Source organism: Canis aureus, chromosome 21 (assembly GCF_053574225.1).
Source record: "Canis aureus isolate CA01 chromosome 21, VMU_Caureus_v.1.0, whole genome shotgun sequence".
In the NCBI taxonomy this organism is placed as follows: domain Eukaryota; kingdom Metazoa; phylum Chordata; class Mammalia; order Carnivora; family Canidae; genus Canis; species Canis aureus.
In genome coordinates, this window is record NC_135631.1 from 48,076,154 (window position 1) to 48,096,181 (window position 20,028).

The following is a 20,028-nucleotide window of genomic DNA, read 5'->3' on the forward strand; positions in this document are numbered from 1 at the left end:
AATTAATGTTACTTCATGCCTCTAATTCATCTGTAAAAACAGGGAAAGCATCTACTGGGTGGTCACACGGGGACTTGCTTGGCTCACATGGGCATTACCAGGTGCTAGTATCTCCATATAACCCCTTTGATGGACACAGATACTAGAGCAAAACCTATAGAAGAAAAGATCAAACAGCCAATTTGGTCTTGACTGTACTTCTGTGATTCCATTTTGGTCCATTGGTCCTGGTTCTTTTCTTTCCTAAGTTATATCTGTTTCTAGCCCTAGTCACTCCCTGCAATTCCAATTTTCTAGCCAGAAGGGAAAGGGAGAAGAAGGAGGGAAGGAGGAAAGGAAAGAAGGAGAGAAGGAGGGAGGAAAGAAGGGAAGGGGGAGGGATGGTGGGAAGGGGGAGGGAAGGCAGGAATTTTACTTTATTTCATGTTACTTGCCACTACACTTTGAGAAATGGGAAATTAACAAAATGAATAAAATATAACTACTACTGGTCCAAGCATCTGCAGCCTATTACAAAGCCCTGCCACAGCAATATTTATTCTTTTCCTCTCTGAGTACTCTTGTTCCATCCAGCTTTTGTCTTCTCTCTCCCATTCAGTCTGTTTCTCATACGCTTCTCGATAATTACAGGAGAAACGAAATTATCACCCAGCAAAGGGTGTAGCCGTATGTGTGCAAAGTTGATCTTGGAAAACCAATAAGACATAAAATAAAAATAAAAATAAAAAATAAATCCCAAACAGGTTTTTTATTTAACATAAGGCCAAAGAAGCTATCAGGCGTTGCTGAATACTGTCCACTAACTGTACAAAATATTGACTGCATGCCTCGCAAACACCAAAATATCCGCTGGAATGCCATAGAAATAAATAACTTCTGCTATAAACACATGAAAACATATCAAACTGTTATCTCTTTAAACATATTGTAAATAAAAAAATTACCAGTACTTCTACACAATAAATATTAAGAAACCATTGACATAGTTGAAATGCACTCATATAAATTAACAACTTTAATTACATTAGCCAAACAGACGTCGGTTAAAGAACTGCATGTAGTATGCCAAAAAAAAAATAATAATAAAAACAAACAAACAAACAAACAAACAACATCAACCACAGAACATAAAAAGTTTTAAAACAAAACAGGCTTCAGATTATCTTGGCTTTCATAATTATATTTTTCTTTTAAAGAAAAATATCAACCCATTGTCAATGCACTGTTTTCCAAAGCATTTAAATAGAGGGTAAAACCCATTGGAAATTAATACAGAAGAAATGATTCACTTTATGCATAAAAAATAAATAATGTAGCTGAGACATGTGGTTTGCTTCTGCTCTTGAAGATGTGAACAGCTTCTAAGCATTCATTTTCTCTGACCCATACAACAGCTTCTCAGTGATAAAGGGTTTAATTTAAACACACACAATGTCCACCCCCAAACCTTCTGCCCACATCTACAAGTTCCATTTATTGTGTAGGGTTTCAGGGTGACTAAGTTCTTCTCTACATTGAAAAGGGAAGTTGCCAAAAGGCCCCCAGGAAATCATTTTTTCAAGTGAACATAATAATTTGAATCTAAGCTTAATACAACTGAGGCATTTGTGTTCTCTGTTTTTTAGAGTTACTTCTTGAGGTCCAATCCCGTGGGGGTGAAAAACAAAATTCATTTGCTCTTCCTTAGAGGAGAATGCAGGCATTCTCCTTGAAAACAAAGTGTGGAATCAATCTTAAATATCTATGAAATTGATTGGTCTTCAGGGACAAGAAAATCTCAACTCAGTGTGCTGGAACTTGCCATGCTTTTTTTTTTTTTTTTTTAAATAAAGATAAAGAAAGAAAGAAAGAACCCAAACTACCAAATAATTATCATTCTTAAAAAATACTTTTCAGAGCTTTTAAGATTGGTATGAGTAGATTTTTAAGAGCCTAGAGATTAGCCCTAGAGAAAGAGCAGAGAGATGCTAAGATCAGATAGAGCCACCCTGTTTTAAGGAAAACCTACTGTGAAGAACCAATATCGTAGAATTTAAAAGCTTTTTCTTTTGGCTTCATGCTGCTACATGAAAAGTGTCGTTGTTTACAAGCCTGCGTATCTTCCAAGATTATTAAAGATAGCAGCAATTTCTAATTCTGTTTCAAGGCCACATAAATGTAATGAAATAATGTCAAAGATTGGGGATGCTTGATAACCCAATCATTTCATCTCAACTAACACATCCCATTCAAATATTGTCACGTGGGATTTCATTTTGCTCTGTTTGCAATTACTATGGCCACTAACCAAACTCCATCTCACCCCCAACTGTGTCCAGCACTCTTTTAAAGGGCTTAAAAAGATGGTGCACACACTTGAGATGAATGGGAGCCACCAACAGGCAGCTATCTTTGAGCGGCCTGCTTTTCCCACTGCTCTGACCATCTCTGCTAGTGCCCTGTGCACTAGGACTTGGTTCTACACGCTATCTTTGCGGGTTCCATTATTAGTGCCACTACCACATAAAAAGCAGTCTGAAAGGCCCTCTAAATTTTTCATGCAAATTTGTAAAGCTGAACATCACCATCCCCCTCACCTTGAAACTTTCCTCACGGTGCCCACCTTGCCAACCTCAACGATCTCCCGGCCAACGGTTAAGAGTGAGGAAGCAAGTACCAACTTTGCATGCTCTCCCTCTTACAATTAATTAGAGTCCACTCCCTTGTAGTACATGTTGTATTTTTGCAGAAGAAAGGGCGGACTTCGAGATGCAGTTAAGTATATCTACCCAGTAATAACATTAAAATAATTTGCCTACATACAGCCTGGAGTTCTAGGACACCAATTTAGTATATATATCTCAAGAAGAGCTAAACCACCTTTAGGAGCATTTGGTTTCTCACAATTTTATTTTCCTACCATTAATCTTTTTAAATCTATGAATTGACAGAGGGCTGAAAGCTTCTGTATTTTACAAAATACTAACGAATGCAATTTTTCCAAATTATTAGTATTTTTTTCAATTTTTGCAAACTACAAACAAGTCAGTAAAAACAAGGCTCTGTATTTTCAAAAGCATATAAGTGAATAACTTATTAGCTATTCTAGGCAAGCTAAATACTGTGGAATAAATTAGTAGAAATTTAGCTTTAAGCATGTACTTTGATATTTATAAAATGAAGTGTGTTTTTTTTCTTTTTTGCATCTGAGTCAATACATACAAACTTATATATCAGAAGTTTGGGCTGTAAATTAAAACATTAGGGATTTTTACCATTGCTGCCACCCTGCCGTTCTCTCCCTTCTTCCCAATCTCTCAAGACTTTTCTCCAAGTTATTTATCTTTTAGCTAGTGACAACAACATTATTTAGCCCAGCAAGTAAGATTTCTCACGCTTAGGCCTTAATCACAAAAAAAAAAAAAAAAAAAAAAAAAAGGTACCCAACTCTTCTTCTGGCCTAAAGATTAGGTTTTGTTCTTTCTGAAAAAGCTTTCTGATTTAAGATTGATTCCAATGGAAAATAAATAAAAGTCGTGCATGCAAAAAAATCAGCCTAGAACCTTGAAGAACATGAGTTTCCTGTTTTCCCTGCAGGGAATACCTGGTGGGATGGAGGTGAGGGGCAAGAAAGAGAGGGTGCTGGATCCCTGCACAACAAAAGAGGGTCTTGCTCAATATTCACTGGAGTTTCCAGGCTTCTTCCCATCCACATTTTTTTGAAATGTGCCCACCTAGTTCAGAGGAAAAGCAAAAACTATAGCCTATCCTTCTTAAAAATACTGTGTTTTGCACACAAACATTCATTGCTTTAAGAACATTACAAAATGACAGCCTGACGTGCTTAAAATGTGCATGGGCATGATGCGATCCATGTATATATACACACAGGTATGCATATGCACGAGCGACGTACATATACACACACAAGCATGTAGTGTTCCATGATAGCCGACAGTGTACAACTACTGTACATCCAGTATGAAATGGCCCGTTTCATGGATGTCAAAGGAGTCAAAAACCAAACTTCTCAGGTCTTCGAGGCCTGAACACAATCCACCCTACTCTGCCTTGAATCCCAACCCCTGACTCACTGATGGTGAATGATACCAACCACAGACAGACTGTTTAAAGGCTCACACAAATGTCTTTGGTGTATGTGTCTATTTTTTAAGGTACAAAATAATAATAATAATTATAATTATAATAATAAAAATAGCTATTTTGTGTGCTGTAGCAGTTCTTTTATAGCTCACATTAAGTGCAGCTCTTAACCCCCCCACCCCCACCCAAAGAAAATACTTGTTAAATAAGGATTAGACAGGTCAAACACCATTGTAGTGCAAATAGTAAACGATAAAAAAAAAAACAACATTTACAAAATATAGAAATGTTTGGATCCAACAGATGGACAAACATATTCCTTTCAAGTATCTCTCCTTGAAGAAAATAAAAATTAATCAGGTTACTTCCAATACAAAAAAGTCTCTCATTTTGTTCTCTCTCAGGTAAACAGTTTCAAACCTATTAGGTTGCATAGTACTAAGATCATAAGCACCTTAACGAAATGTAACTTGGTATTCTTTGTTCCTTGATTTTTCTCTCTTCCCATTCTTGTTCTCAAATTTTTTTTTTTTAAGGTTGGTTTTTGTTTCGTTTTGCTCTGTTGCAAAACTGGTGCAGAAAAAAGAAGTGTGACCGCCTGCACACTATTGTTCTCTTACCAGTACATGTATGCATGTGTCGTGTGGAAATGCCTCTGTGTGTGGATGTGTGTGTGTGTGTGTGTGTGTCTGTGTGCGTGTGTGCACGGGCTGATATACACAGAGAGAGGGTCACACAGACATACCTTACAACCTGGGTAACTGGGTGGGAAAGCGCCTGTAACCGGCTCTTTCGGACTCATGGCTTTCTAGATGCTATTTGGGTTGTGCCAGCCCACATGACTGCAGACTAGACAAGTTGACCTCGAGGCTCACACTGAAAGGGGATTGAAAAGGAGGGGACAATACTCCCGCGTAAGCGACGGATGTCATCACCTCGATATCAGAAGAAATGAAGGGTGTGCCGCTCTCCTCTCCCTCCCAATTCCTATCTCGTCCTCTGCTCCATCTCTGAGCCCTGGCTAAGGAATTTCGCCACATCTTCCTTCATCTGTTTCAGGTTTTGCTTTTTAGTTTATTTATTTTTTTCTTAATCTCTATCTTTTTTTCCTGCTTGTTTAACTCAGAAACCTTAAACATTTCTTCTTTTTTTGTTGTTGTTGTTTTGTCTTTTGTTTTTGTTTGTTTGTTTTGTTTTTGTTTTTTGTTTTGCCACCGTCTCTTCTCTGGACAACTCCGGCTCCTGTCCCCCCACCCCTGGGCCGGGGGTGCTCTATGAGCACCCGCACTCCTCCACGATCATGTTCTGAATGTCCTTTTTGATGATGTTTTGCCCATCATCGTAGTACAGCATGGACATTGGTCTCAGCTTGGTGGGCACACAGCACGACTTGAGGTTGGTGAAGGGGCTGTGACCCCGCAGGCGGTAGTGGTTGATGACGGTCGAGTGAAAGGAGAGCGAGGACCCCGACGTGCCTGCTATGTGGCTCGGGCACCCACCCTCGCAGTAGTTGGCGTGATAGCCGGAGGGGGCGATGATCCAGTCGTTCCAGCCAATGTCCTTGAAGCTCACAAAGAACTGTTTCTTACAGCAGATGTTGACCTTGCCGTCACACTCCAGGCCCCGCCGCCGCCGCCGATGAGGGTGGTCTTCAGACTGGCGGGCCTGCAGCATGAGGAAAGGTCTGTGGGACTGCTCCTTGTCCTCGTCCCCCCCGGCCCCTGCGTCTCCTCCGTCCTTCTTCTTCCCTTCCCCCTCCTCCTCCTTCTTCTTCTTCTTGCCCAGGAGCACCAGGCTGGCGCCCGTCTCGTGGCACTGCTCGCAGGCAATCCGAACGTCCAGGGAGCTCCTGCCCTGGTCCAGCAAGCGCTGGATGCTGCTGGAGACAGGGAAGATGTGCCAGGTGCTCTTCCGTGCGTCCACCACCTTTTCAGAAATCAACACCTCGTTCCTCTCCTCCGGGAAGCCCATGTCCTCGGCCTCCTCCCCCGCATCCAAGCTGCCCTGGGGGTGCTTCTGCAAGAGCCGGATGGTGACTTTGGTCCTGGTCCTGTTGGCCTTGGGGACTTTGAGGAAGAGCCAGACTTCTGCACGCTCCACCACCGACAGGTCACTGCCTTCTTTGGAAATCTCAAAGTGCAGCGTTTTCCTGGCTGTGCCTGCAGACGAAACACAGCACAAGAGAGAGCAGGGACACTCGTTAGTTGTGCTGGGGGGTCACCACTCACTCATTTCGGGCGAGCGTGGCACCTCTGCCACCGTCTCCAGCAGGGGTCAGCGGGTCACGGCCCACCGGCCACCAGGAGGGTTTGACAGTTGGAAATGGCTGAAGGGAAAGAGCATTTTGTGACACGTGAAACTTATAGGACATTCACACTCCAGTGCCCATAAATGAGGCTTCCTGGGACCACAGCTAGGCTCACTTCTGTACGGCTTGTCTGTGGCTGGCTCCTGTGCTCCATCATGGAGTCGGGCAGACCCAACCGAGACTGGCCCACAGAGCAGAGCTTAAAATATTTGTTCTCCGGCCCTTTCCAGAGCAAGTCTGTCAACGCCTGGCTGGAGGGAGAAGAGAGCCTTAGACTGTCAGTGTCCGGAAGCCTGGGGGGCTCTGCGTCTGAGCACTAACTGTTTAATCTCAGTTTCATCTTCTATGAGATGGGGATGACGTAGTGACATTTGACCCATCATGCGGCGGGCTTGGCACAGCACGGACGAAGGCGCACTGCGAGCCCTGGCGAGCTGCGGAAGCCCCGCTCTGCCCACAGAAATGCACGGACACCCCCCACGTAAGTGAGCGTGGCGGGTGCCACCCAGCTAGCCCTGGCCACACCCTGCCCCACCCCTCCATCGTTTCTTGCCTGGGTCACCGCCACAGCCCTTCCCCACATCCGCCCCCCACACCCCCCAGCAGGGAGCCAGGCCCCTCTGCAATCATTGCAGCAGGTATACACAGAAAGTTCCCAGGACTCTGGGCTCCACCTCAGCTGCTTCGCCTTCAACTCCAACCCCTTTCAGTGCCCGGTCCTGGGTGGCTCAGCCACACCTGTTGGTTCAGGTCAGGAGCATCCCATACGCTGTCTCAGCCCCAGCCGGTGACCGCTGCCTAGAACCCTCCTGCTCCCCACACCTCATCATCAGTGGCCGCCCTGGAGAAGGGTTGGGTTTTCAGATGAGACCACATCACTCCCCTGCCCCACCACCCCCTCCAGCCAATGTCTGATTTAGGATGTCCCAGGTCAGAGAGTGTCTCTCTCTCTCTGTCTCTCACACACACACACAGTCACGGCCCGGGCACTTCCCAGGAGGTAGGCAAGCGCATCTTCAGCATGGAGTTACATCAGATTAGGAGATCCACCTCCTCCTGCCGCGTCCCCCGTTTCTGCCTGCTTCCTTTCTGAATGCAGCTCTAATGAGCCCCAATTACAGCAACTGCTACTAACAGCGAGGAAATCCCCACACTGGCGAGGCAGTTGGATTCAGAGACCGTTCAGTTCTTGCCTAATGTAAACCGTTCCCTCCTCTTTCCGCAAGCACCTGTATGTCTCCGCACGCAACTACGTCTACTCTCGGGAGCAGGTGTCCAGACGAGAATTCTCTGCCTGAGCAAACCTTCCCCCTTATTTGCACTTTTACCACTTGGTGGTCCATGGAACACGCCCCCTTTGCCTGACCGCCTCCTGCGTGCACCTGCTCACAACCGTCCGCCGTCCGCCGTGCATCTCGGACCCGAATCTGAGGACAGGGTTGGAGGAGTTCATCTTAGAACTCGCAACTCCCTAGGAGGGTCTCCCTGCCTGGATTTCTATAGCTAACGGAAATCCAGCCATACTTATCACTCTCAGCCCTGAGATGTTTACGGTACTATAAATTTTCGGCACAGTTTCAAGTTCTCTGCAGCAGAAGGCAGGCTTTTCTGTGCATTGCGCACTGTAGATTCTGTTCTTAATTTAACACACTCTGCACACTGTGATTCTGATAGTGGTAAATTCGCTGAGGCCGGGGCCAGGAAGGGCTACATATGTATACGAAAGATTCTCTGGCATCTCGGTATAACGTTGCTAGCACGCTGGCCACGATGATGGGGGTGCCGGGGGTGGGGGGCGGGGGTCCTCTGCCTCCGGCCTTGGGTCTCTGGCAGGAGTTGAAATGAATAATAAAGCTAGGTTTACGATTAGATCACCAGAGTCGACAGCAGTTAGAAGAAGGGGAGACTGTCTTTTTCTTTCTTTCTTTTTTTTTTTTTTGTCAGGGGCATGATTTCTTTTCAAAATGTGAACGCAGTATTTCCCTTGGCTGAAAACTGGTGGGTTCTCTGTTGCTGTCTGTTTTTTGGGGGAAAGCAAAAGAGAAGATTCCAGGAAGGAGAGCTTAATGATTTAAATTTGAAAAGACAATCAGCAGTGGTAGGGTCCTTCGGAAGCCCCCCAAGGCCCTGGAGCCGCCCCCCCCAGGAGGAGTGGGCAGCCCCCCTCCAGGGCAGGCACCTCCACCCTGCCCCCCTAGAATCCTAACAAGCTACCTGCTGTTCTCCCTTCTGCCTCTACGCAGGCCAGCTCCTGAAACCCTAAACTGTGCTGGGTGCCACTGGAAAGACAGAGAGATAGTAGCTGCTAAATTAGAGAAGCCAGAGGGCACCAGGTTGTGTTTTGTTTTTCTAGGAAAGAGTGTGAAACTGGAGAATCCGACTCTCGTCCTCGGGATGGGAAAGCTCTCTGGGTTTCAGGTAACCCATTCCCACAGGCTCCTCCGCTCTGCTTTTACCAGGCTTGACAGGAGGGGCCAGGGTGAAGGTAGATAGATGGTCCTCGGGTAAAGACAGAGGGTCCAGGTGGCAGTGCGGAACCAGCATCCCTCGGACTTTCCATGAATAGAGTCCGGAGAAGTCCATAGATGCTGGGGGGTGGGGTGCGGTGAGGGGGGCCAGGGGGTGCTAATTGGCTGACTTGACAGGAGGAGCCAGAGCACATGCAAATTGCCTTTTGTAGGGCCAGGGGGGCTGAGGTCCCTGGTTTTCCAGCAACAGCCCACAGGACAGCCCCTCGTTCCACAAGAGCAGGTTTCTAAGGCATGATATAGCCCCACCCCTTCTTCACAGGCAGCTGTACTTGGAAGCAAATGATTTAGTGTTCCTGGGAGAGGATCGTACAAAGAGAGTACTCATTAGAGGGGGCTCAATCTGTCAGGTGCTGTTATATTAGGATCAGAGAGGCATCATAAAATGACTTTCAACCTGGTCCTGGCTGATAATTAACTGTACGGCATCGCCTGCGTACTGGGGAGAGGCACAGCGCTGATTTATGCATTGGTTTAATGATCTGAGCTCGAAAGACTGTTCCCTGCATTCGCATCCACTGCCTGTGTGCTGTATCTCTCCCCCATATTTCTGACATTTGGATTTTCCCCCTACTAATTGACATGCCTGTCGCCTCCTTCTCCTGGTGTCCATTTCTGGAACTGCTATTTGTATATTGCATGATATTTTATCAGGGAAAAAAAATAAAACAGATCCAATTCCATGAAAATGCTGTTGCCATAATGCTCAGGAGAACAGGGGGAAGAGAGAGATGCAAGTCTTCCTAATGTCTACCTTATATGCAGGTACAATTTAAAAGTTCTATTGTATTTGACTTATTAAGCAGTGCAATATATATATATATATATTTTTCTCTTTTACATTTTTAGCTTTCATTGCAGAAGGGGGTGGAGAGAATGAGACAGCTAGAAGCTGAGATGATTAATATTTATCAGGGCTGCAGGTTTCAGAAAAGCTATTACGACCCTCAAGTTTCTTAGGTGTGCAAAATATACCTAGTCACCCGATTATGTTCCCTTTATCTGCATTTTACCTAAGAGAGATTGTTATACTGCAGTGATGCTTTCAGGATGCTCCAATCTTCAAATCCCTACGCGTGACAGTTTGAAAAATGGAAGGAGGGTGCCTGAGGCTGAGATGTTTGGGATCAATTACTAATCAGTCTCGGGTTTGACTTAACTATCTCCTGCATCAAATCCTGAAATGGAAGCCTTCCCACAATGCTTTGTGAACAGGTACAGCCTTAGCAGCGTATACAGGTGCGCACTGTGTTCCTGCATCAGCACCTACCTGCCCAGATAGAGCCGCTGGCGTTGCTAACCTTTCATTACCTACTCTGATAATATTCTTTTCATCCTCTGTGCTATTTTTTCCCTCCAGAGGCTCGTGAGCAAGGCTTGTATCACAGCCTTCTCTGCCTGAGTAATTCACTAAGAAAGTCCCACGCAAACCCATGTGGGTGATAATATCTCATCACTGAAACCTCTATGAGGTCGGTGGACAAATCGAAGGGAGAGAGAAAGGTGTATTTAAAAAAAAAAAAAAACAAGGAGGAGGAGGAAGGACAAAGATCACACCTTCCAGTTGCTGGGCAAGGGGGGTGGGGGCTTTGGGCAGAAGGAGGGCCGCAACCTGGAGGGAAGAATAACCCGAAAAAGCACCTTTTCCCTTTGCTTTCAGGATTTTTCAAATGTTTTTAATAACTCCATCAGGAAAGCAGGCCTGCCAAGGGTTAAGCAAGCAAGCCCCTCGTTCGTTCGTTCTTCCCCTCCCCCCATACCAGAACTCAAAATTCTGCTCTTCCTCAAGCCCTGCACCTCGGATCTGTGGGCGTAGGAACATTTCCAACGAAATAAGCAACACACACACACGCATCACGCACACGCACACGCACACACACGCAGTGTTTCATTTGTGTTCTGTTTTGTTTTCCTCACCAGGGTCCTGCCTAAAGTATGCTGCCCTCATACATAGGGGTAATGATTATGTCTCTAACGTGAATGTGGAAAATCTCGTTGTTTACAGAGGATTTTAACTCGCCATGGGGGAGAAAGCCTTGCTGTAAAATGTGGCCGTTACTTTTAATTTTCCATTCTGCCCCCGATTCCGCTGTGCCTAGCTCTGGTGTCGTCGGGGGTATGGGCGTCCAGGCTACCAGGCCGGCCTGTGTGTTCTCGGAAGCACTAGCTTTGCATTTGGACTGTTTCCAGTGGTTTGTGCAGAAGGCAGCAAGTGGGGTCTTAAAGGGTATGCCTCCCTTAACCTGCCGCTGAGGGTTTTGCCTGGAGGAGAACTATAGCTTTGGTCATAAATTATCTGGTTGATTTTGTTAGCCTTGGTATTTTTTTCCCCCTTAGGATCTGCTATTGAATTGTAAATGCTCGACCACATTCGGGTGTCTTCCATTTCAATGGTGATGAAATAGAGAGAGAGAGAGAGAGAGAGAGAGAGAGAGAGAGGTGGGGGGGGTTAGTTTCCGCAAAGAAGGAGAGAAAATTCTTAAGATTCAGCCCACAGAAATTTCAGAGACTTCCTCTAAAGTTCCTGAGAACTTTTACACTTTGGATTCTGGATTTAGGGACCGGTGGAGTAGGAGACATTCTGATCTACAGCTCATGCTCCAGGATAGTTTAGCAGAAGAGGGGCCAAGACAAATACGTGTTTTCACTAAAAGTGCCGGGGAAGGTAGGACTCCCAGTTCTCCAAATATGAAAGCTGACTTTCTGCCCTCCGAGGGCTCCCCCCCACCCCGCCCCAACTCCGACCCACCTACGTCACAGGCCCAAACCACTAGGCATCTCGCTTCTTGTCTCGCCTCCACCATTTGGCTCCAGCCTCAGCTCAAAAACAAACGCATCCCCCGAAGCTGCACCCAAGTCCTCACAAGGCGTTCAGCAAACAGCCCTTTCCTCCCTGTTGGAAGTCACTTGTCATTTGTCGCTGGTGAAAAGCGTTGATAAGCCAGGCAGACCAGGCAACAAAATGAGGGAAGATGGAAGGCGTTTTGGTAAAAGCCCAGGCAGCCAGCCGTCTTAGGGAGAGATGTGTGAGCAGATCAGTGCTGCTGATGATTCATGGTCACATTTCTCCACGCTCTGCTTTGTTTTGCTTCTGAAATGTATCATTCCTCTGTCTTCCATAGAGCTCCGGAATGTTCATATGTATCCCTAGAATTCCCATTTCCTTTCCTCTGTCTCCTTTACTGGGTCACAGGTAGTCGTGATTCTCTCATCCCATAAAATCCTAACTTTCTCCTGGAGCTGGAGAGGAGGGGGGGGGGGGCACTGATAATCACCAGGATCTGGGCGCTTACAGATTGGGGCTTCCAGGAGGTGAAATTGCCTTTCCCTAGATTGACTGCTAAGGAGCAAAAGTCTTTGGAATGCGCCCTCTTGTGGCCACTCATCTCTCCTTCTTCGGAGAAGAAAGCCTGTAACCCCTAAAGGCGCCCTTCAGTGAGGGAGAAGTCTCAGGAAGGGTCCCTAGGCTGGCACGGGCTTGGTGGGAGTCGACTCCCCCTTGAGATGGCTTTCTTGGGCTGGGAAAGACAGATCGTCATCCAAGCAAGCCTCCCTAGACCTCTGTTTGGGAAGTATTTCTAATTCAACTCGCCTGTAACTGGAACCCTCCAAGAGGGGGAGATTTCCATGTTACTTTCAACAACACCTGGGCTTAGTGAGCACTTCCCGCTTCTTGGCGCTTCACTTGTCTTTCTGTCCCTATCCGATCCTCACCAAGCGCTATCAATCCGCTAGGCTGATTGCCATAATCAGCGTGTAAATCTGGCAGCCTATGGAGACTCAGTGATGTGCTGTTAGTGGACACTGACTGCCCCTATATCATCACAGATCACAGGAAGATAAAATAGGATACAGCCGTCCAGAAGGCCATGGATTTCACTGACAATTATAGAGAACGCTGACTTGACCCTACCCATCCCTTCTTCTTTTCCTTTCCGGTCTTAAGGTAAACACAGCGGCATTCTATGCCAGCCGGCCAAAGAATGGAGTGATCTTGGTGAGCTATCTGGGGTGACATGCGTTAAAAAAAATAATTTTTATTTGTTGGAATAAATTTCAGAGAGCCCGAGAGCAGCTCTTTGCCACTTAGTTGGTAACAACTCATAGCAGCCTTACAAGGATGGGGCGCTCTCCACTGAGCCCCAATGGGACAAACTCAGTTCCTAAGAGTCCTAGACACGAGCTGTTTGCGGTCCCTCAACTGCTAGGCCGTGTCGTGGCCTTATTTAACCACCAAGAAGGGTGGAGGCAAAAATTATACACGAATCCCCCCAGCTGAGGGATCTTAAGGTCGAAAGATACATCTATGGGTATGGGTCGGTGGCACCGGCATCAGGGACACTAACCGGGTTCCGTGCCGTACCAAATAGTTTACAGAGGGACGACAAATGACTCTCCTTTGCTACTCCCCCAATTCTTACATTTGACATAGTTTGGATATTCCGAAGGTTGAATTAGTCCAAAAGCAAGAAGACATTTCTGTACATTCAGTGGATGAAGCTCTTTCCTAGTTAGCAGAATCAGCAACAAAATACTCATCTGGAGTACCACTTGGAGGAGCAGGTTGTCCATACAGCAATCATTAATTCCGCGAAATCATAGTAAATCAACTTGAAGTTGAGGTGTGGAAACTTCTCAGATGAGGAAAATAAGTAGGGGTCATAAACATTTTCTGTGACTCCCGCAGCTCATCCAAAGTCAAGTTGTAAACTCAACCAGGAGGAGTTTTCCATTACAAGCCTTAAACTGGAGTCAGCGTGTGAGTCAAATGAATCACCTTTGAAAAAAGTAACTCCAAGTCTTTTAAACTAAACACCTAACAGGAAAGCTAAAAAAAAAAAAAAAAAAATGACAAGAGTTCATAGAAAAGAGAAAAAGACTGCCACTGAGATGAAGGCCATAAGTAAGAAAGAATGTAAAAGGTCAAATTCTTTCTCTGCAGAACCTCTCAAGGCCAAGAGCATGATTTGCTAGACAAGTCAGCGAAGTCAGAAAGAGAGGCTGTTGCTAGAGCATCAGGTGTATATTAAAAGTGGTCAGAGGCATAGGTACACTTAGTCATCTGATGCCGGGAAAGCCAATTTAGGACCTGCAATTAAGGCCATCATGTGGGGTGACTGGTTTATAAAAACCTCCAGGGTCCCTTTGTGCCAGCACAGGGAGCAGACCTGTGGACCCCGGGAATCCATTCCCCTCCACTGGACTCAGTGTCAGTAAGCACCTTCCCTCCTACCTCGCCCCCCAGGAAAGGTGAGCGGCCCCGTGAAATCGCCAACCTGACTCTGTCCCTCAGTAAGCTTCGAAAGATAAAGTCCTAACCCTTGTGCCATTCGGGGGCTGCATCAAGAAAGAGCTTAGAGAAAGAAAGACCTTCTTTTAAAAGAAGCCTCTGCCGAGGGAGAGGGAGACACTGTCCTGCCAGGAGGCTCGGGGGACATCAGGGCTTCTCCTCCCAGGGGAGCCAGGAAGCCAGCAGGCTATCTGCTCCCCGAAAAGGATGCCCAGGTCTGGCAGGGTTTTCTTGAAAACAGAACATCTGAGTCAACAGGTTTTCAGGATTGGAAATTCTGAGTGTTGCCTTAATTGTTTATACTGCTGCGGCAAACTTTTAAACAGAAATGCTGGGAGTCCCTGCACATACTTTACTGGCCATATGCTCTACCAAACAAAACAATGGCATTCCTTTCAAATGGATTTGGCAAGGGGTACGATTCTTTAGGCTGGCATTACCATGAAAGTAACACAGTATTAACACATCTGTGCGCCGGGGCGTGCCCGGGCTAGCAGGCGTGCGAAGGGGCTGTGTCACCTAACTGTAAAAATAACCTGGCTCCGGGGCTGGGGCCACACTTGTGACAGGTATTTTTCTATTCAGCAACAGGTTAGCATGTTCCCGAGCCAATGATTAGAATCTATTAAAGTTCTTCCTCTTAAGGATTGAGTGAGAGTTCAGTGTAGTATCTGAGAGCACTTTGTCAAGGTTGCATTCCTTGGCAGGGAGCTCTTAGTAACTTTGCAGAGAACAAAACTCTTTTTTTTTTTTTTTTTTTTTTTTTTGTTCAGAGAGCAAAAGTCAGCGTTCCAAAAGTGACTGCTGGTTCAATGTCAGCTGTCCCCCCCCCCCCACCAAAGTCCCTCTTGACTGCCTCGAATGTGATGCTTGTGCTCTTCTAAGAGTTTCTAAAGGTAAAAAAAAAAAAAAAAAAAGACTGTCACCAGCACTAAGTAAGCCCTGCTTGTCGGTGTGGCCCCTGACTGGACTTTTAAAGGGAAGGTTTGTTTTAAGACAATGACTTCATCTGTGCCTGTTCCCACCCCGACCCCACACTCCGCGCGGCGTGCGCCCCCCCACCCCAACTCACCCCATAAAAACTTTGGATGGGGTCCGGAAGCCTCCTGGGCTCCCTCCCCCCAGCCCACCGCCCTGCACCCCTGCAGCCCCCGACAATGCCCGGGCTTCCAGCGGGGCTGCCTGGATGTGGTCTGCAGGGCCGGGCGGGCAGGGCGGGCAGGGCGCGGGAGCCTCGCGCACGCAGACCCGCCTGCAGCTCCTCCGCGGCCCCGAGGGCTCGGCCGGGTCGCGCTCCCCTGGGGACCCGGGGAGGCCTCGCCCCCCGCGCGCCCCCCGCGCCCCCCCCCCCGGCCGCGGCGCCCCGTGCCCGTGCGCCCCCCCGACCTCCCCCCAGGCCTGGCACGGGCTCCCCACCCCCACCCCCCGCGCCCCATGCCCGCACCCACCTGATTCCGCGAACGTGATGATCTCCGAGGTCTGCTCCATGAGTTCATTCATTTCTGCCCTCCTGCCGATGTCATCCTCTATCTCCACGAACCCGTTCTCCCCGACTTTGCCTACGTGCAGCTTGCGGATCGCGTTCAGAAGCGCCGCCTTGGGCACCGGCTGGGTGACTTCGGGTCTCTTCTTCAAGTGCAGCATGTTGAGGATGTGCTTCTTGACGGCCTCCACCATCTCGGGCTGGGAGTTGGGGGCATCCCTGGGCAGGGCGGTGAGCGCGCAGGCCGGGCAGGCGGGGGCCGCGCCGGGCCCCTCGGGCCCCGGGGTCGGGGAGCTCCGCACTATAATCCAGCAACTCGCCACCAAGAATCCTCTCAGCCAGAGCAAGGGCATCCTGGCAGCAAAAGTTGTCGTGGTCGCCTTTTTTAAAAGGCCCTGCTTTGCCTCCCCCCTCACGCACAGGGTTGGTTTTTTTTTTTTTTTTTTTTTTTGTGGGTTTTTTTTTTCCTCCTCCTTCCTTCCTTCCTTCCTTTTCTTTCTTTTCTCTTTTTCTTTTTTCTTTTTTCTTTTTTTCTTTTCTTTCTTTCTTTCTTTTTTTTTTTTCTCCCTCCTCCTCTTCAGCAAATGCTCTGGAACAAGAACAAAAAGTTTTCTGGGAAGTTTTGTTTGCAGGTTCCCTCTCTGAATGCAGTCAGTGCTGTAGGTTTGTGGCTGTCAGGGAGGAGAGTTCTGACTGTCTCCGAGTAAGAGAGAAGGAGGGAGGGAGGGAGGGAGAGAGGGAGGGAGGGAAGGAGGGAGGGAGACACGGGTGGGGGGGAGACAGAGACACACAGAGAGGATGGGAGGGAGAGAGACAGGGAGAGAGAGGAGAGGACCAGAGGGGGGAGAGGGAGAGGGAGAGAGAGGGAGGGAGAGACAGGGAGAGAGAGAGACAGGGAGAGGGAGAGAGAGGGGGAGAGAGAGAGAGGGAGAGAGGGACAGGGAGAGAGAGAGAGAGGAGAGAGAGGGAGAGAGGAGAGAGAACGATTGGTCCTAAGTGAGTGCGTGAATGGGCGAGGGAGGGAGTTTGTCTGTGAGTAGAGGCTGTGATTAGGAAGGGGAGGGACACCCGTCTTCTGACAGGCTGCTTTCCTTCTGCTCACTGTTCCGCACACACACCTCTCTTCCATAGCACCATTCTCGGGAGTTCTACTTTCCCTTCTGAAAGAAATCCTCCGAATTTGGTTCTACTTCCCCCTTTTTTTTTTTTTTTCTATTTCTTTCCTTTTTTTTTTTTTTGCCTTCTCTGCCCAGTCCCCTTGCTTCCCCTTCTTCCTCTCTTGGAGGGGAAAGGCCCTCCACCCACCGACCCCCTGGAAGGCACCGTCCCAGCCTCCCGGGGTGCCTGGGTGGGAGCGGTCTGCCCCCAGGGCCCTGCACCCCAGGGTGCCGGGGGACCCCCTCCGGTAGGCGGGTAGGCGGCCGCACAGGTGGCAGGAGGTCGGGGGACCCGGGGCGGGCAGGTCGCTGGGGCCGATCGGCGGTCCCCAGTCCGGGGTGGGGGGGAGCTCCCCCCCAGGGCACCCTTCCCCATTCATTCATATGTAAATGGTCAGGGTCGCTGGGGAGCCCCGGAGAACTTCGGTGGGGGGCATCTCAGACGCTCTGACTTTTCCCAACTGCCAACTGCAGCCGGGCAGCGAGCGATCCCCGTCCCCGGCACCAGGCGACCTGCTCCTGTCACCTGGACCCTCTCCCCAGCCGCCGCACCCTCGGGCTGCACACAGCGCACCCTGGCCGCTGACAGCCGCCGCCCGGACCTCTGGGCACACTGCACAGCTCCCCTTGGCCTTTCCCACCTCGTCTGCCACCACAAGCATGCCCCTGGGACGTGGATCCCCGGTCCCCTGGGAAAAGAGGCTCTAAAATATACTGGCAGCTTATTTCCTCTGCCCTGGGAGACTTCTCCAGCCTGCCCCCTGCCCTGTCCTGGGCCAGCCTGTCCTGGGACTGGCTTCCTGACGGCTCCTTTTTCCCCTCAAAGGACCAGCACAGATGAAATCATCATGGATTGCAGTGTTCACAGAAAAAGAAAAATGTGAATTTTTAAACAATGCCTCTCTTGAGTTTTTTTTATTCTCCCCCCCACCCTTTTTTTTTTTTTTTTCATTTTCTGTCTTATTGCTTTTATCATGCAGAAGTATCTTTAAGAGGTCCATCTGTTAAAGCTTTCCTTCTCTCTCGGTTTCTTTCCCACACATAAGCCCTCAGTTTCTGTAGATACAGTCAGCTTATATCTGACACCTAGTGTGTTCAGAGTATTATAGTTAAGCAATGTGCTCTGGGTGGAAAAAGTTAGTAAATACCATTACTACAAGCCTAGGATCCGAGGGCAAAGGGGGGAGGGTGAATAGATTGGGACATTGAGGTAAAATTACAGTTTGCAAAGACAGCACTGCTCTCCTGAATCTGACACGCTGTCCCCCTTTTGCAAAACAATTACTTTGCAAGACTTTCTCTGTTCCAAGCCATCTATCAGGCTTGGGATTTATCCTCCAGGAACATCAATTACTCTGCTCTTCTTTTTAAGACTTGGTCCACATTCCCTAAAGAGTCCTTTTTTTTTTTTTTTTTGTGGTTTTTTTTAGTGGGGGCTGGTGAAAGGCAATGGGGAGGGGGCATTTGCGCTCTAACCCCTTAATAAAACATCTCTGAAATACAAAACTTAACATAATCTCCTGCATTTTGGCGTCACATATACAGTACCCAAAGCATTTTGGAGTCCAATTAAATTTTACAAGAGAGACTGAAATAAAACTCAAAGTTTAATGACTCCCAGCCAGTCCAGAGTCCCAATAGTAGCATTTAGATAAGGGGAGCTTATCAATATTTGGATCCCCTCTGTCTGTGAGTGTGTGTGTGTTCCCTGGATTTACTGTTGGTGAATGTAACTCTTCAAAACAGCTTTCTCTGTGGCATATGTACTTGTATATAAGTGCTGAATGGGTTGTAGAAACACGCAATCTATTTGCATGCTCTGCTATTAAAAGCTGTATTAACCTGCCTGAATAATATAAAAAGGCACAAATCCCAACGTGCATGGAAGTGCAGTGAGTAAATTCCTTCTAACCTTTCTGGCTATGAATGTGTCAAGACCTCCGAAGTAAGAGTTAAAAAGCATTACCTTTCCGGTCCTCTCTCTTTCACCAGCAGACTCTTGTATCATGTGGTAAGAGCTGTCTGAAGAGTTCCTCTTCATGTATTGGCACTCTGAAGTTTTATACTGTACTACTTATTTGCACACTCACACATTGGTACCACTCAAACAGAGGAGGGCTGGGGCTTTGTTGGGGATTGGTTAGAATCAGCATGACATCAGCAGATGACTGGTTTTTCCAGTGTGAGACATATTTCATAATTCATTATCTAATGGAAAGCCTTTCTTGGCTGCTGGGACACTACTTGGTGATCACTGAGCCAGTTAAACCTCTGACCGACTAGACTACCTTTTAGAAAAACACTGGAATTGCATAGCTCTATCTCCCTGAGTGTCCAGCTTCCAACTTTTACTGCTCGAGCACACACTTCTCATTATATTCAGGTTCAGTTTTATGTCTTCACATAAAACATCTGTTACTTCATGAAGTTGCCTCTATCTACAAAGTATTTTATTGTTTCTTACAGGGAAGAAAACTTGCAGGGCTCTTTATAGAGATTCTGACTTGCTTTTTAAAATAAGATACTTCATTGAGGGGGGGAAGAATGGGAAAATGTGCATACCTATAGGATGATGGCCTGCCCCTCCCCTGACTTCCACTATTATTTTACATCTCGAAATTGAATGTCTGCTTCGTAAATCATTTATCACCAAGAACTTTGAAAATCGTCATTCTCTGCTAGTGAACTTTATAAATATCCTTTCCCAGTCTTTAGAATCACTGTCCAACTAGCAAAAAAAAAAAAAAAAAAAAAAAAGGAAGCAAGCAAGCAAGCTCACACATCATTCTTCTTTATCAGAACTTTGAGTCCTACGATTTCTAAATTGTTACAAACATTACATGAGATTAATGAAAAGAAACGAACATTCTTTGAAATGGGGGTTAAGTCGCTTAGAGTTCCTGTTGGGGGAGAGGGTTGCCAGCAAGGCTGAGAAACAACACAGTTGGAAGGAATCTTCAGAGGAACATAGTGGGGAAGGGTTGTTTGAAGGAGTATAGCTGAAGCATAAGCCGGGTACTCATGACAAGTTGAATAAAATGTGCAAAATTGGGAGCTAATGAAAGCCATATGACCAGATATGTTGTTTTGTATGCAGGATTTAACATGCATAAAATAAACTTTTCACTGTGCCCACAAGCAAAATATAGAGGCTCTGGCCTCCTGATGTGTAGTTTAAG

At 47.2% G+C, this 20,028-nt stretch overlaps 1 protein-coding gene and 1 long non-coding RNA gene across 6 annotated transcripts in view; one reads left to right on the forward strand and one right to left on the reverse strand.

The window, feature by feature from the left end:
* Window positions 1–729: 729 nt before the first annotated feature.
* Window positions 730–18,945, reverse strand: INHBA (inhibin subunit beta A). The gene is made up of 3 exons (XM_077864115.1): window positions 18,816–18,945; window positions 15,658–16,281; window positions 730–6,242 (listed from the first exon to the last, which is right to left on the reverse strand). Exons 2-3 carry the CDS (start codon window positions 16,043–16,045, stop codon window positions 5,356–5,358), a joined length of 1,275 nt encoding a protein of 424 aa, XP_077720241.1. The 5' UTR covers window positions 16,046–16,281; window positions 18,816–18,945; the 3' UTR covers window positions 730–5,355.
* LOC144293049 (uncharacterized) overlaps window positions 9,492–20,028 on the forward strand; it is a 111,142-nt gene continuing 100,605 nt past the window's right edge. For 2 of the 5 annotated variants that reach the window (XR_013360530.1, XR_013360528.1), the window contains exon 1: window positions 9,495–9,684. This is a non-coding gene — a long non-coding RNA (uncharacterized LOC144293049). Of the gene's footprint in view, window positions 9,685–20,028 lie in introns of all 5 variants that reach the window. The other 3 variants (XR_013360531.1, XR_013360529.1, XR_013360532.1) reach the window with 3 other exon arrangements.